This window comes from Lissotriton vulgaris, chromosome 1_1 (assembly GCF_964263255.1).
Source record: "Lissotriton vulgaris chromosome 1_1, aLisVul1.2, whole genome shotgun sequence".
Classification (NCBI taxonomy): Eukaryota; Metazoa; Chordata; class Amphibia; order Caudata; family Salamandridae; genus Lissotriton; species Lissotriton vulgaris.
Genome location: NC_141685.1, coordinates 1106176563 through 1106192228, shown reverse-complemented (window position 1 = coordinate 1106192228; position 15666 = coordinate 1106176563). Strand labels below are relative to the sequence as shown.

At 45.9% G+C, this 15666-nt stretch overlaps 1 protein-coding gene across 3 annotated transcripts in view; it reads right to left on the bottom strand.

Annotated features, from left to right (window-relative positions):
- The window catches only part of LOC147748685 (A.superbus venom factor 1-like), a 1068833-nt gene that overhangs the window by 411981 nt on the left and 641186 nt on the right, over window positions 1-15666 (bottom strand). For all 3 annotated transcript variants that reach the window (XM_086963563.1, XM_086963565.1, XM_086963569.1), the window contains exons 24-25: window positions 15351-15554; window positions 13653-13728 (exon numbers count right to left, since the gene is read on the bottom strand). In XM_086963563.1, coding sequence (XP_086819689.1) covers window positions 13653-13728; window positions 15351-15554 — 280 coding nt within the window. The remainder of the gene's footprint in view (window positions 1-13652; window positions 13729-15350; window positions 15555-15666) is intronic.

Sequence of the window (15666 nt, the reverse complement as noted above, 5' to 3'; positions counted from 1 at the left end):
CAGCCCTAAGGGCAGGTTGCAGTACATTTAAAAGGTGGGACATGTACTTTTAAGTTTTATATGTTCTGGAGGTGAAAAACTCTTAAATTTACTTTACACTAGTTCAAGGCCTATCTTTAATGAAGGCTAACATTGCGATTACCGTATTACATATTATGATGGTCATTTCCAATTGGGAAAGGATAGGCATTTCGAGTTTGGAGTCTCTGGAATTACAATTTAAAAATCGCAACTCATGATAAGTTGGATTTTAAATTGTAACTTTGTAAATGCCGATATAGAATATGAGGCCCATGACGTACGCACGTGCGTGCCTCCACAGAATAGGAGGCTCATGACGCACGCACAGAGTTCTGATAGTTATAGGGCCTGTGGTGAATGGGGCCCTCCTGAAGTGTGTCCCCCGTCCGCCCGCAGAGGCCACAGGGACCTGTGCCACACTTCTGTATTTCAACAGACAATGAGTGCAACACTGGAGGCCTAAAAGGTGCAGGCTCCTATGTTTTTAGGGGTATATGCCTTAATCAAGGAGTTCGGATCCATGGCCTGGGCAAAGGGCGGGCCGTCTGTGGCCTGTCCGTGGCAGACTGTGGCAGGGCAGGGCCACTAATCTAACCCCTGGATATTTGGAACATTTGATCCCTGGAAAGACTGTCTGTGCGATTAGTACCTGCTTCTATATCAGAGCATGGGCACATGCAAAGGAGCAGGGGGCCAAGGGGTGGTGGGCACTCTTGACGCCTTCCTGATCAGAGCAGAGTCGGTTTTAATAAAGGAAATCGCACGTACACAGCGAAGACTCTCTCTGGAAACATGCAGAACCTCTATGGGGCCCCTCTTATGAATGTTAATGAAATTATGTCTGATAAGTCTGATAGTCCTAACTCGATCATTGCACCACAAATACCATTATAACCATGAGTAGTAATATTGGATGCCCCACCCATGCCCCATGCTACCGCCATAACATCATCACCACCATCACCACCCCCCTTGGCTGTAGCCAGATTTACACGACAATCACAGTTTAAAGCCAAGGGAGGTACGGATCAGGCCTCAACAAGGAAAAGAAAGGCTGGAGGGGCACCACTCACGACACAACAAACCTGTAAGGTGGCAAAAACAAAGGCTAATTTTTATTTATTTATTTTTCACATTTATAGAGCGCACTGTTACCCGGAGGTGTCCTGGCGCTAACGTGATTGCACCAGTGTGTGGGTGAGGAGCTTATTAGCGCACCCGGTAGGAAATGTCCGGAAACAGAAGCAGTCCCCGGCAGTTTTTCCCACTTAAACATATCAAAAAATTCTATTGAGCATCGCCAGGCGGGGTTGGAAGATGCAATTATATCAAAAATAGAGGGGACGTTAACAGCATTGCTGCAACCTTTACTAGATAAGCTTGCGGCCATTGACACCCGCTTGACAGCCATAGAACAAACACTCTCTCCACCTATTAGCCAAACACTCAATAAGGGGATTGCAATCTCGAACGGCCAAATAACACTCACCACCTCTGAGGCAAATATTGCCCTAGAGGCTAGAAACGCTCCAAATAAAAAGGGACTGCAGGCTTTACCATTAAATGAGGCCAGCATTCAATTGGTAGATGTCGGCCTTCCCCGGGCAGGGACGAAACCCGGAAGAAGCAAGGGTTTGGAGGGCCAAAGCAGGAGAAATCTTGTTACTGTTAACAGAAATAGAAAGGGATATTTTAGCCTACCACCTGAGTCCACGCCTTACACAGTTGTGCTCGCAGACGTCCCACCGATCCAACCTAATTCGGAAGAACATTGGTATTTTTATGTCCCCAGGTTTAGTTGACTGCCTCATAATGGCCAAAGTCCTTGAAACAACTTTTGGAGACCATAACCCATTGATAGCGGTCTTACGATTAGGACCTAGCCCTGTATTCATCAATTCTCATGGAGCAAGATATATCACCCCCTCAACAGATAATTTAAGGATGAAATGGAGGGGAGTGGATAGTGGTAGAATAGTAGAGACCGTGATAAAGGAATACGAGCACTCAATTAATTCCTGTGCATTGACAGATGGAAACTACTCAAGGATAATTGTAGATTTCACCAAATTGTGTTCTGTAATAAAATCTCTTTTGTCAGTCCCAATACACGAAACAGACAAAGATCCTAGATGGTTCAATCGTAACTGCTCGGAAGCAAATAGGGCCCTACGTAAGGCCTTGACTTCTAAACCTAGATGCCTAATAGAGGCAAGGGCCGCAAGGAGGACGTATAAAACCAAAATTGGAGAACAAAAGGCTGCCTTACTGACGGAGCATTGGGAGGCATTAGTTGATTCCGCAGTTGGGAAGAATGGAGTCTCCTTTTGGCCCGCAGTTAGAAATATGCGCAATATGGGCCAACAATTGACAACAGGTAGTTGCACTATTTCAAGCGACTTATGGGAAAATCATTTCTCGAAAATATATGCCACCCCATCGGAGGGCAAAGTATGCTATGTGCCAGGACAACTGTGTTGCCTCCAGATTAGGCTGCATAAGGTGGAAGCGGCCATCAGACAGAGCCTTGGCAACAAGGCTCCTGGTTCTGATGGACTTCCAATAGACATTATTAAGTGGAAACCGGAACTCTGGGCCCGACTTTATTGAATGTTTTTAATAGCTTGCCTCTAGAACCCATGCCAAATACCTGGACAACGAGCATTATTGTGCCAATATATAAAAAGGGTGACCGATCGGACCCAATTAATTATAGGCCAATCTCGCTCCTAGATGATACTTTAAAGATCCTGGGGCCAGTACTTTATAATAGGGTTTTGAAATGGTCGGAGGAAAGTGGTTTGCTAGACCCCTGTCAGATGGGCTTTAGAAGCAAGGTTGGCACGGTCGAGCAATGCCTGAACTTAAATTTAGTAATTGGCAAATATAATATCGCTCGATCTTCACCAATCTACTTAGCATTCATGAACCTATCGTCCGCTTTTGACTTAGTCAACAGGTCTAAACTCTGGTCCATTCTTTTGGATTATGGACTTGTACATTTTTTGGCATATTTACATACTGATCTCAAAGCGCAAGTCAGGATTGGGATGGGTTGCTGAGATCTCTGGGGCTATTAGGGTGGGAAGAGGAGTTAGACAGGGGTGCGTTTTAGCACCCCTGCTTTTTATTTTTTATATTAATGGCTTGAGCAACTCTTTAAAGCAGGCGACCTCAGATGTTCCGAAAATCAAAGGGGAATTATTACCAGTACTTCTCTATGCAGACGATGCAGTCCTCATGGGCCGCACTCCAAATGCTCTACGTACCCTTGTCAAAACCTTTACACAGCATATGGATGATTTAGATTTGAGTGTGAATTTAAAAAAATCTTTTATTATGTCGTGTGGGCCAGGGAAAAGGCAGGTTAACACCATTTTGGTGAGGACTGACAGATTACACTCCACCAGTTCATTCCCATATTTAGGGATGGTCTTTGCTGTGAACGACTCGTGGAGTGGACATTTGGTCCACTCCACGAGCAAGTTCTCAAAGGCCATCAATTCCATTCTTAGCCTACCTCGCCCAAAGAAAATAGGTGCAAATAAAGCCATTTAAAAAAAATTTAAATTACAGTGCGCCCCAGTAGTTACATACAGGGCATAGATATGGGGCTCGGCAAAAACCCATAGTATCCAATCAGAAGAAAATCGCTTCTGTAGGAAAATTTTGGGTGCCCCAATCTCTACCTCTGAGTATATCTGTCAAAAGGAACTAAATCTGCAGTTCATATGTGATTTTATTGAGACAAGACCAGCGCTATTTTGGCTTGCGAACTGGAGGAATAAATCAGCCACCCTGACGCAAGAAATTATAAGCGACTGTCTTAACTGTGAAAAAGGAACGGCCATCCCCTGGCTCTCAGGAGTTTACAATAGTTTATGCATGTTGGACAAAGGCCATCTCTTTTCGGATCCTGCCAGAATTGAGCCTAAAGATAAGAATGAGTTAAAACACGCACTATATGCACTTTACAACTCAGAAAGGACAAACAAGGAACTTAATAAAAGGTCAGTTGTGGCATACATGAGCAATGAGTTGTACAGGCATCCACTTCCACTCTATCTTACTCTGCCAATGACTAACTTGGAAAGATCACTCCTGTTCCGTTTAAGGGCAGGAACTGTACGATTTTTATTATGTTTCCCCCTGGGCTATTATTCAAAATCACATTATAAGACCTGCCCTTGTGATGGAGTGAGCACACAAAATGATTTGCACTTCTTTTTCTCTTGTAAATTTTATTTAAAATATATTAAATGGTTTTTAGCTTCATATTTTAGGAAACGTAGACCCCTTTCCTTGGGGCAGTCCTACTTGATGTTGCTCTCCCTGGACACTGAAGAACTGGTCTTTCGCACGAGCACTTTTTTGAGACTCATTACCCGTGTTCGTAAAATGATGGAAAATCCTTGAACATCTGTTATATTCTAGCTGCTATATTAATCTGTTATCCAAATTCTGAATATTTATAAATGTACTTGTAAAGTTTTTAATGGGATTTTTATGATATTCTGTATATGAGATTGCTTTTATGAATTTTCTGAAATTCGAATAAAGATTTTTGAATTGAATTGAATTGAATTGATAGGAAGAGCGACCTTGAGTTCGAGGAAAAAGATGGCATAATCATGCTGAAAGACTCGGCTCCAGTGGATGCTTCTGACGAAAAAGCTGTGGTGAATGGGGATACGCCGGCGGGTGGAGACGCAGTGAATGGAGACTTGACGAATGGAGCGCCGGAGAACATGTCGAATGGCGATCAGGAGCAGAATCACAGCTCAACGGAATGAAATGATGAATGAGATTGTCTGGAGATCTACAGCCACTGTCAAGCTTTTGTGTGGAGGCAGAAGACAGTTTTCTGATGGTGGATTGTCTGGGGCTTCAACGCCTTGTGATGGGTCTTGTCTACGTCTATCCTGTATGCAGTTTCAACATCTAGTGTGTGCATACGTCTGAGAGTCCATCCGAACATATAGCTGATTGTGGAAAGGGGCGACCACTCGGTCCCCCCGAACGTATGGCGGAGTGCCTCGATCCCCCCGGGAAGCCATTTTTGGGCGGGAGGCGCGTCTCGGCTGGTATGCCCGAAGCGGCGCAGCCGGGGCGCGCTTTTTCCCGCCCTAGAGTGGGCTGGCCTAGACACCGACGTAGCCAGCCACGCCCTCGGGGCAGGCAGGGGCGGGTTTACGCCCGCCCTGAAGACGGATAAAAAGGGACGCAAGACCAGAAGACGTCCTCTTGTTCTTGTGCTCCGAAGCTGCACCTCCTCGCTACACGTGAGCTCGGGACAGAACGAAGAGCCAATTTTGAGCGTTTTGATCTTTTTCTTTGTCTTCTAGATACTTCGTCGGAGAGATGCCCAAGAAAGGCGCTAAGAGAATGACGACTGAGCAGATGGTTCGGGCCCTTTTCAAGGATATGTCCGACATTAAGAAGCGGCTGGCGGAGCGAGACGGGGAGGAGGGATTGGGCCAACCACCGGCTGGAGGGAGACCTAAGAGGCCGAGAAGGGTTCCAGCCGGGGGAGATATCCCGGCTCCCTCTGCCCCGATCGAGGTGCCGACCCCGCTACCGATGGAGGGGAATCCAATCCCCGTTGTCATCACCCCGACATCCAATGAGGATATGCCCCCCGAGCTGGCAGCACAGCTAGCAGCGTGGTTGGGCGATAGTACTGAGGGCGCCACGGCTGCCGAGGCACAGGCGCTGATAAAAAAGCTGCGTAAGGAAAAAGAAGCAGCCAGGGTGACCGCGCCGGTGGCGGTGATAGAAAAGCCACAAGTGGCAGAAGCAGCATCCGGTTCAGGTAAGCGGCCATTGCCGATCGCAAGGGACGAGTCAGCACCCTCTCGTAGAGAAAGATTGGGGCAGCATGTTCCTTTAGCAATAAAAGAAAAGATTTGGGCGGGGGAATACGTGAATATATTCTCCTTGCTTGTCGATCATTATGAGATAGAGCATGTCAAGAGTCAGAAGGACCTAATGCATCCAAGTGTTTGGCGCGCAAAAATGGCCGCCTTTAAGGTAAATGAGAATGTTGGCAACTGGGGCAATGCGTGGGGTATTTTTACATCGATTTTGGGGGAACGTAGGCCCGAGTTGCTTCCTGAGTTTTCCATTTATCAGTCACGAATTATGGGTTACTCGACAGCGTATCAAGGTAACCATTGGTTCTGTTATGACAATCTGTTCAGGAAAGAAAAGGAGCATAACAAGAGTTTGACTTGGGATTGTTACGATTCTGTGACATGGGATAAAATGAAAGAATCAGGAATGTTAAAAATGCCATTGGTTGGGAGCAATGTTGTTGATTACTCCCGCCAAAATGTGGGGACGCCCTTTCGGCCAACTACGAGCACCGACGATTATTCGAGACCTGCAGGCAGTACAGGAAAAAGGGGTTTCTGCTTTAATTTCAACAAAGGGAAATGTACCAGGCCTCCGGGATCGTGTAAATACAAACATGAATGTAGTACTTGTGGGTCGTCCCATCCTGAGTCATCGTGCAGAGCCAGAACGAGTGAGAATGGGGGTAAGGGAGGCGCCAAACAGGTCTAAGATAGTCCGAGGGGCGCCTTTACCAACCCCGATTGATACCTTGGCAATGATTCCCTGGCTCAGCGAATACCCGGATCGTACTTCTGCTGGGGTGCTGCGGAACGGTTTTACACATGGTTTCCGCATCCCGGTAGGGGACTTTCAGGGTGTAGGGACGTGCAAAAACCAACTTTCCGTTTTACAGCATACATCTGTAGTGCAAGAGAAGATTCTGAAAGAGGTTAGCCGGGGACGGGTCGCCGGCCCGTTTAGTGTACCCCCGGTACCGTGTTTTGTCTGTTCTCCGTTAGGGGTGGTCCCGAAGAAGGACCCGGGTGAGTTTCGTTTGATCCATAATCTGTCTGCTCCACATGGTCTTTCGGTGAACGATGCAATTGATCCAGAGGTTTGTTCGGTGCGGTACGCATCATTTGATGAGGCAGTAGCCATCTTGAATCGCCTGGGGCCCGGGACGTTGATGGCGAAATCAGATATCGAGTCAGCGTTTCGGTTGCTCCCAGTACACCCAGACGACCAGCGTCTTCTGGGATTCAGGTTTCAGGGATCATATTACATGGATAGGTGTATGCCAATGGGATGCTCTATATCATGTGCTTATTTTGAGAAATTCAGTACTTTCCTGCAATGGGTGTTCACTAAGAAAACGGGTTTCCGAAATGTAATGCACTACCTTGATGACTTTCTGTTTCTTGGACCCGCCGGAAATCCCGAATGTGCCCAGGCCTTAGCTGAATTCTGTGTGTTGATGGGTCATTTTGGCGTGCCATTGGCACCAGGTAAAACTATGGGTCCCACGACTTGCCTCGAGTTTTTGGGGATCGAGTTGGACTCTAGTGGGGGTTGTTTCCGTCTACCAGCTAGCAAAGTGTCGAAATTCAGGGCAGCCCTGCAAGTATGTTTAAATGCATCTAAGGTTACACTGCATCAGTTGCAACAATTGGTGGGGAAGTTGAACTTTGCCTTGAGGGTGATCCCAATGGCCCGCCCTTTTTCCCGGTCAATTGCCCAAGCGATGGTTGGCCTAAAGGAGGGTCATCATCGCACGAGGTTATCGGCTGAGGTCCGCCAGGACATGCGTATTTGGTTAGCATTTTTGGCGGACTTCAATGGTCGTGTCGTCTGGAACAAGCCAGCCGTGTCCTCCGAAGAGCTTGGGCTATGGACAGATTCAGCGGGAAGCATAGGCTTTGGCGCCATCTTCGGCACAAAATGGTCGGCACAAAGGTGGCCCCCATGGTGGCATGAGGAGGGGCTGACGAGTAATATCGCTTTCCTCGAACTGTTTCCCATTCTGGTGGCCCTGAGAACCTGGCCCGAAGGGTTCAAAGATCATTCTGTCGTGTTCTGGTCTGACAATATGACCGTTGTAGAATGCATCAATAGTCAGGCAGCCCGTTGTAAACTGATTTTGAGGCTGCTCAAAGAAATTGTCTTACTGTGTATGCAACTGAACGTGATATTCAGAGCAAAACATGTCCCAGGGGTGATGAATCAGGCGGCTGATGCACTGTCTCGTTTTCACATGCAGGCTTTCTCGGGTTTCCTTCCCTCAGCGGACCCAGAGCCGGCACCCTTCCCCGAAGCTCTCTGGTCTCTCGGTGCCCCGAACTTCGTCACCTCGTGGGAGAGAGTCTAGCACCCAGGACGAGGAAGGCATATGAAGGGGCGTTTCGGGCCTATTTAGCCTATTTGGGGACTGAGAGAGGGGGACTTTGGGGTCAGGAAGAGTGGGTAGTACATTTTCTGATGTCCTTACGTAGGGCTGGGAAATCGGTGGCTACGGCCCAAAGGCATCGTGCCGCCATTTCCTTTGTTGCCAGGGCCCATAACATCCTGGACCCGACAGCGTCTTTTGTAGTACAGAAGGCGCTGCGTGGGTGGCAACGCCTGGAGGGTCGCAGAGTAGATGAAAGACGACCGATAGGTCTGGATAGGTTGTCCCAGTTGCTGGCCACTCTCCCTAACACATGCTCGTCTCCTTTCGAGACGTGTTTGTTCCGGACTGCATTTACGCTGGCATTTCACGGGGCTATGAGGATAAGTGAGCTGGTTGCAAGGAACAAACAGGATGTGGTGGGGGGGTTGTGCCGGGAACACGTTCAGATCAGGGGTGATGCGATGATTGTCTCCTTTCTCAGGTCCAAGACCGACCAAGATGGGAGGGGGGACTGCACGATCATTCGCAGGATCCCCGGGTCCCCCATGTGCCCGGTACAGTGTTTAGAAGATTACCTAGCACGAAGGGTGGCATCATGGGGGGGGACATTGTTGAGGCATGCAGACGCCACCCCACTGACGAGGTTTCAGTTTCAGCGGGTGCTTGCAATGGCCATTGCCGCAGCGGGCTTGGACCCGGGCGAATTCGGGACCCATTCCTTTCGAATAGGGGCTGCCACTGAAGCTACAGCCAGGGGTCTTAATGTAGAACAAGTGAAACGAGTGGGGCGATGGTCCTCCAATTGTTATAGGAGATATGTGCGATTGCACATGTTGTGAGGCTGTAATGATGTACTCACGCTTCTTGTCTTTTGTTTGTTTTCAGTTACGCAAGCCTACGAGGCAGGGCGGACTATGCAGTCGACCCAACACCAGGCCAGCGGTCAGACATCACCGGCTGTGAGACAGGAGGTGTGGGTCGTGGGCCACTCATACGTGAGACGTGCCGCAGACGTATTCAAAGCAGGTGACATGATTCACGTACCTGGGGAATACGGGTACAGAGTGTCCTTCTACGGAAGGGGCGGTCTCTGTATTGACCAGTTTCAAGCATTCTTTGAGGGTTTGTTAGGGCGGACGAGGTCACCGCCGTCTATAGTCATAGTACATTTAGGGGGCAATGATTTGGTCACCACCGGTAGACGACTTCTCCTAGAGGCAATGCTTTCCACGGTAAGTTGGTTAGCGAGGAAAGTTCCGGGGTGCATAATTGCGTGGTCTCATATGATCCCACGAAAAGTGTGGCGGGGGGCTATCTCGATCCCTGCTTTGAATCATTCTGTTAGAAAACTTAATAACAAAGTGAGTAGGTTGTTCCGTTCCAAGACATTGCATTCGATCTCGCATAGTTGTATTAACGATGACAGTATGTATTTGGGGGATGGTGTGCATTTGTCGAGGGTGGGAAATGAGTTACTCATAGGAGACTTCTTGGCTTGGTTAAAAAACGTTAAAACATGACCTTTAGGTAGGAGTTTTGTGGGGGGTCCGGATAGCCGGTCAACTATCCGGACCTGTGGCGGTAAGGTCATGATCGGTGAGCACTAATTAGAAGATCCCTATGAGTGGGCGTCACCCAACACGGATGGGAGCGCTCGGGAGAGGTGGCCATTGGCCCCTCAATGGGGAGGCGGTCCCGTCTAAGGATGGGTCGCCGGAAGTAAAGGAAAGGCGGTCAAGGCCCCTTCCTTTGTAGGAGGGGTTACAGCCCCCTCCTGGTGAATTTCCCGGGGCCAGTGTCATCTGCGACGGCAGATGCTGTAAGTTGTGTGGGGTGGGGGGGAGGTCCACGATACCTTCTAGATACCTCACACGAGTCTTCGAACGACCTTTAAATGGCGTCGAGTCTTAAGTGCCCCCGTCAAGTCAAGGGAAATTGTTAGTAGTTGCACTTGAGGTAAGCCTCTGTGCTGTCGCCCCTCCCAAGTGGGAGGGGTAAGTCTGGTTAGGGATCTTGACACCGGTTATGACCTTGCCGTTGGCCCTTAAACGTTAGGATGTACAATTTCAGTATTTCTAGAGAATGTTTTGTAGGATGCTAGTTCGGCTAGGAGAACCTCTGTATTAGAGAATATGTTAAGGTTAGCCAAACTTCGCAATGTGATAATGAAATTGTACATAACATGAAACGTTTAATGTTTTAATTTTGTTTTAATAAATACGGCCGGGATGGTCACTCCATCCCACTTCCAAAAACTTCAAGAAATGTTTCCGGTTTCCCTTCTTTTGGGGATTGTGTTGAGAGGGGGTGGCGGGTATCTCAGCCATATGTATATTTACAGAACTAAGAATGTAACCAATAAACTTATTTTTTCATGTAAAAAAAAAACTTTGAAAATGCCACAATTACAAAGTTCAACAACAAACGGAGTGCCAATACTGATATATTCTTTTGAACCACACTGTCTGGAATGCAAAGATCACTTTTGGTCCTGAGGAGAATCTCCTAATCTAAAGAGATTCGAAACGCGTAGACCTTTGGGTCTGCCTAGTTGCCCGTGTTTTGCCAATTAATTTTCTCGCAACTTCTCTTTTGGCAACAATACACCCAACTGTTTTGCTTATAGCTTACTATGGATGTAATATATTGTTGATTAGAACTGTATACGGTGTATTTTAAAAGCTTTGTTAAATGTAGACATTTGAGTTGGCAGACCCTTTACACTTCGGTTGGTTTATTTGCTCTACCACTCGAACTGTTCTTGATTTTGTCTGAGTGTATGTATCTGGTATGATTGTGAAACGTTTGAATACGGATGAATGCAGTTTTGAAGGACTTTTTCTTTTATGCTCTGTGTCTATTTTTCACTGTTAATATATAAAATGTATGGTGATTTTTTCTGTATTTCAAATGAATTCTTGAAGAACAATTCTCATAATAAACAGCTATTAAATAGCATTTGGTTGCATTGTAAATTGATCTTTGCATTCCAGACAGTGTGGTTCAAAAGAATATATCAGTATTGGCACTCCGTTTGTTGTTGAACTTGATTGGGCTCAGCCTTACTGATTAGAGGCTCCCCTCTTTTGGCATTAGTACAATTACAAAGTTGTAATTTTCTTACTTACACCATTCTGTGTTTCTGGTGTCTCGTCTCTGAATAAACGTCTGGGGTGGATGACAGGTGGGATTTGTGCATTCCCTCCAGACAGTCGCACACAAAGGGAGCTTAGCTGTGCCTGATGGTCCATACGCAACCTAATGGGCCATTAACATTCTGATTGGCCATCCTGGGCAGCTTGGGAGGGAGGAGCTGGTACTTTCACCTGAATGGGCTGTGCCTGTCCCCATACAAAGAGCTGCATAACCCCCTGCTATGAATCTGGGAAGGAAGGGCAGGGACTTTGCGCACTTCAAAGGCCTCTTTTTGAAGACTCCTCCACTTCAAAGGCACAATTACGTATAAGTACTGGCCCCTGACATAACCAACTCAGTAGTCTTCTGGAGCTGTGAAAATTCTACCAGGGAGAAGGACAGCTAGGCTGCTGTAAAACTGCCACTCTGCAAGACTGCTGTTCTGGAAGAACTTATTTTCTGCTGTGTTGACCTGCCTGCGTCCCTCCTTCTCTGGATGAGGAAGACTGGACCTATATATATTGAACCCCGAGTTGCTCAAAGGGCTTGCCTTCTATTGGAAGTAAAAGGGACATCAAAGACTTCACTTCATTTTACCAACCAGTACCTGAACTCTGCCATCTGTGAGTTCTACTTTGCCAAGTGGTGTCCATCCAGTCTAGGCCCCTTGGAAGTGGGATTTCTTTGCTACAGCATAAAAATCCATGCATTGTTGTCTTTGTGCTAGTTGGAACCAATGCATCTTCTTTGGCTCCGATGCTTGGGTGCTTCGAGAACATCACATCGCCGGCTGAGCGGCTCAACAACTAAATTGATATTGTTAGGCAACATAGGGAAGTTCGGCCACCCTTCAGCCACATTTCCGGGCTTCACCTTAAAAAGTGTATTTCAACCCATCGAAAGGTCATTTCACAGCACCAGTCAATGAGCCCTAAATGCCAACTTGTCTCCATTCCAATTTCCAACAGATCTAGTGGTATTTTCTAGACCAACTAGCAATAAAACATAATTGTAAACTCTGACACCGTATCTTCTGCTTCCTCACCATGTAGACAAAATATTTCTAGAGCACCACACCAATGGTGCCACACCTGAATTCTGACTTCCAGCATCTAAGACTGTCAGACTCAAGGAAGACTGTCTGTCTTTACTAGGACAGCAATTTATACCCATTGCTGCTGTGCTTTGGGATCTCTCCTTTGAGCCGGTGGGTCTCGAGTCCCGAGCCTGGCTTCTGAGGATTCCCTCCTCACAACTCCAGAAACATCGATCAGCAGATTCAAGCATTTCTAATTCTTTTTGGTCATTGGTCATTTTTATGCAAAGATGATCCAATGGTGTCAGAGCACTTTACAAATAAATACTCTATTCAAAGTTATGTACAAAATACACAATGGGACGGGCAACAAGTAAAACATTGCAGGATGTTTTATTATTACACATGAATTATTTGAATCTTGTTAGGTGGAAAGGGCAACCTCTAATATAAATTAATAATTAACAAACGTCAACTTAGATTGATTACAAGAGTTTAAAATATGTGAATACAAAGACCAGTGTTAGTTTAAAGATAGTCAGTGGTGGAGAACAAGAACTTTGTATGGCGGAACTATGACAGGGGATGGGTTGACATTCTGGAAAGAGACACCGTACTGAAGACAAGAACTTGCAAAATAGGAAGAGTGCAGATTAGGTGGTGCATTACCAGTTATTCTTATAGAGTGGGTTACAAATAAATAAAGGATCTCCTGGCTAAGACTATAAGAATCATATGAGTGAGAAGACATTTGTTATTTGAGTCAAGTTGAAGGTCACTGGTTAGGATGAATCCCAGGGTGAGTGAGGTGCTACATACTGAGCAAGTAGTAGAGGTAGAGAGGTCACTCGGAAGCTGAATGGGAGCTCTCAGAAAAAGTGATACTCCAGAGGTTATGTCGGATCCTGCTAGAACTCAAAACAGTGACAGGTCGGTTCTCGATGCAAGGCGTGGACTCCACTCTCCCACATTTTGCCTTACTGTAGAAAGTTGTTGGGGGAATTGAAAGAAGCCTCTAAGGCAGATTGAGAGCAAGTAGGCAATAGTTAGAAATGAAGAAGGATGGAGCAATAAAGATGAAACGGCACATTATCAGGCTGTGACAGGGCTAATTTGGCAGAGGGGGAAAACAAAGGCACAGTAACGTTCTGACTATAGGCTACGCTAATGAAAAAAATCTTACACATGACCATATAATTGTGAATTAGCATGGCATTCTGATGCAGCTGGTCACCTTACCAGGTACTTCCAGGTACGTGTTGCCAAATAGCGTAAGAAGAGTCTTCTTTGCGGTGAGTCAACTGCTGTGTGTAACCTAAAAGAGGAAATGTTGAAATGAAGGTTAACTGAGATTTGCTATCCAGATACATTTAATTTGTTGCAAAACCTGCTTCCTACTACAGTGGCTATGAATTTTGTGACAAGATTGCTTTTCACTGGGTGTGGGGTGCACAACCTATTGGCTTCAGTGAGTGCCTAATGCTTTCTTTAATGGTTCTCTTTGATCTTCTTTTTCTGTATTTCAAAAGCAATAAACACCTTTATCTAAAAAAAAAACATTACCCAGATAGTCCTGGATACATTCAAACCTGTAATGTGGGGAGTTCTTGAGGGTTCTCTCTTTCTCCTCTACTGTTCAATCCTTATGTCTCTCCACTGGCTCATCTGCTATAGAGACGAGACTCTGAGTTTCACATTAATATAGATGTTACTCAGATAATTTTAAATATTTGAGAGTGAGGAAGATTTGAGGACCTTGCTGCTCCCTTCTGCAGTAGAGGAGGTGCTCTGGTGGATGAACACAAACTGACTGAAACCCTTGCATTCTGGAAATACTACCCAAATCAATAGAATGCTAGTCTGTGACATTACTCAACACGTGGTCAAAGTGTTATTGCAGGTGAAATTGTTTGGAGCTTAGGCATCCTCATTGCTTATTATTATATTTTTAACCTCTCAACAGGTAATATTCAAACCCTGTCTTTTTCATTTGCAAGCCTCCATTTTTTTTTCTTGCAGAATTGTGGTCCTAAACGGATTTTACATTTGTTGTTAGAATTTTGTCACATTCTATAATTGGGGTTGCCTTGCACGACGGTGGCTATATTGCAACATAGCTAAAAGCTACTACTGCTAGAATCCTCTTCTGTCTAAGAAAACCTAATCACGTGTCGAAGAAGCCCAGGGAGCATCATTCTCTGCCTTTGAGTAGTATCATACTGCTTTGCATTCTTTTCTGACTGGGATATTTAAAAGGTATGAGCTCTCATGTAAACATAAGTCTAATTCCTGGATGTTTTTGTTCACATTTAAAATGTTATGTATGTGAGGAGGTAGATTATTCATTTTGCAAGGTGCAGACTTGTAGAGCTTTCTCCCTCAGTTATTAAAATCCGATATCAATTATTTTTCTCTTAAAAGAAAAAAATAAAGGTTAGGTTTATGACAATAAGGTTTAGATCAGGGGTCTTCAAACCGATCCTGCAGGGCCGGATCCATGCCAGAATTTTTGGAGATCCCCATTGAGATACATGTAGTTATTTTAAAAATCTGGCATGGATCCGGCCCTCCAGGACCAGCTTGGAGACCTCTGGTTTAGATGGTGGAGGTGATCTGTAAGAAGTATTTGTCTTTGGAATTTTTGCTTGATTGCCTTTGGAGGCCTTTGAGATTGGAAGCTCCCACTTAACAAGTATCCAGTTAGATACACAAATGACAATCTTATGCGAGTGTATTTTAGCAAGCAACTTGCTGTACAGGCAAATTTTCGATGGTGACCCACCTCTGTTACTGCCAGGCTCACGTTCAATGCACTGCAGCACCTTAACTCCCAGACCTCCTATCACACTGACACCAATCTCAGCACCCCCCAGCAAAGCAGCACTTATAACTCATAGAACCTTCCTCGATGCACCCTATTGTGAGGGTGCTGCTCACCCTGATGAATGTTCTTGATGGCTTCAGCTCTCCGGTCCACTCCTAAGGCATCCCACTGTCTGGTGTTGTCCAGGAAGTGTGTTGCAATGACTACCGGAGTCATTCCCTTCATGTTCTGCTCTCCGCAGCCCCCAGGCATCGCAATAAGATGCCCAAGTCTTGACCCATCAATGGAGTTCTCGATCAGCTGAGTGATGGGGGTTCCTGGTCAAAACAGAAAGACAGAGACAAATGTATCTTTCAGTACATCACCAGATCTACGCATAGTGATATTATTTTAGACAGTAAAAAAAGTAAGGGACACGTTGCCTACATA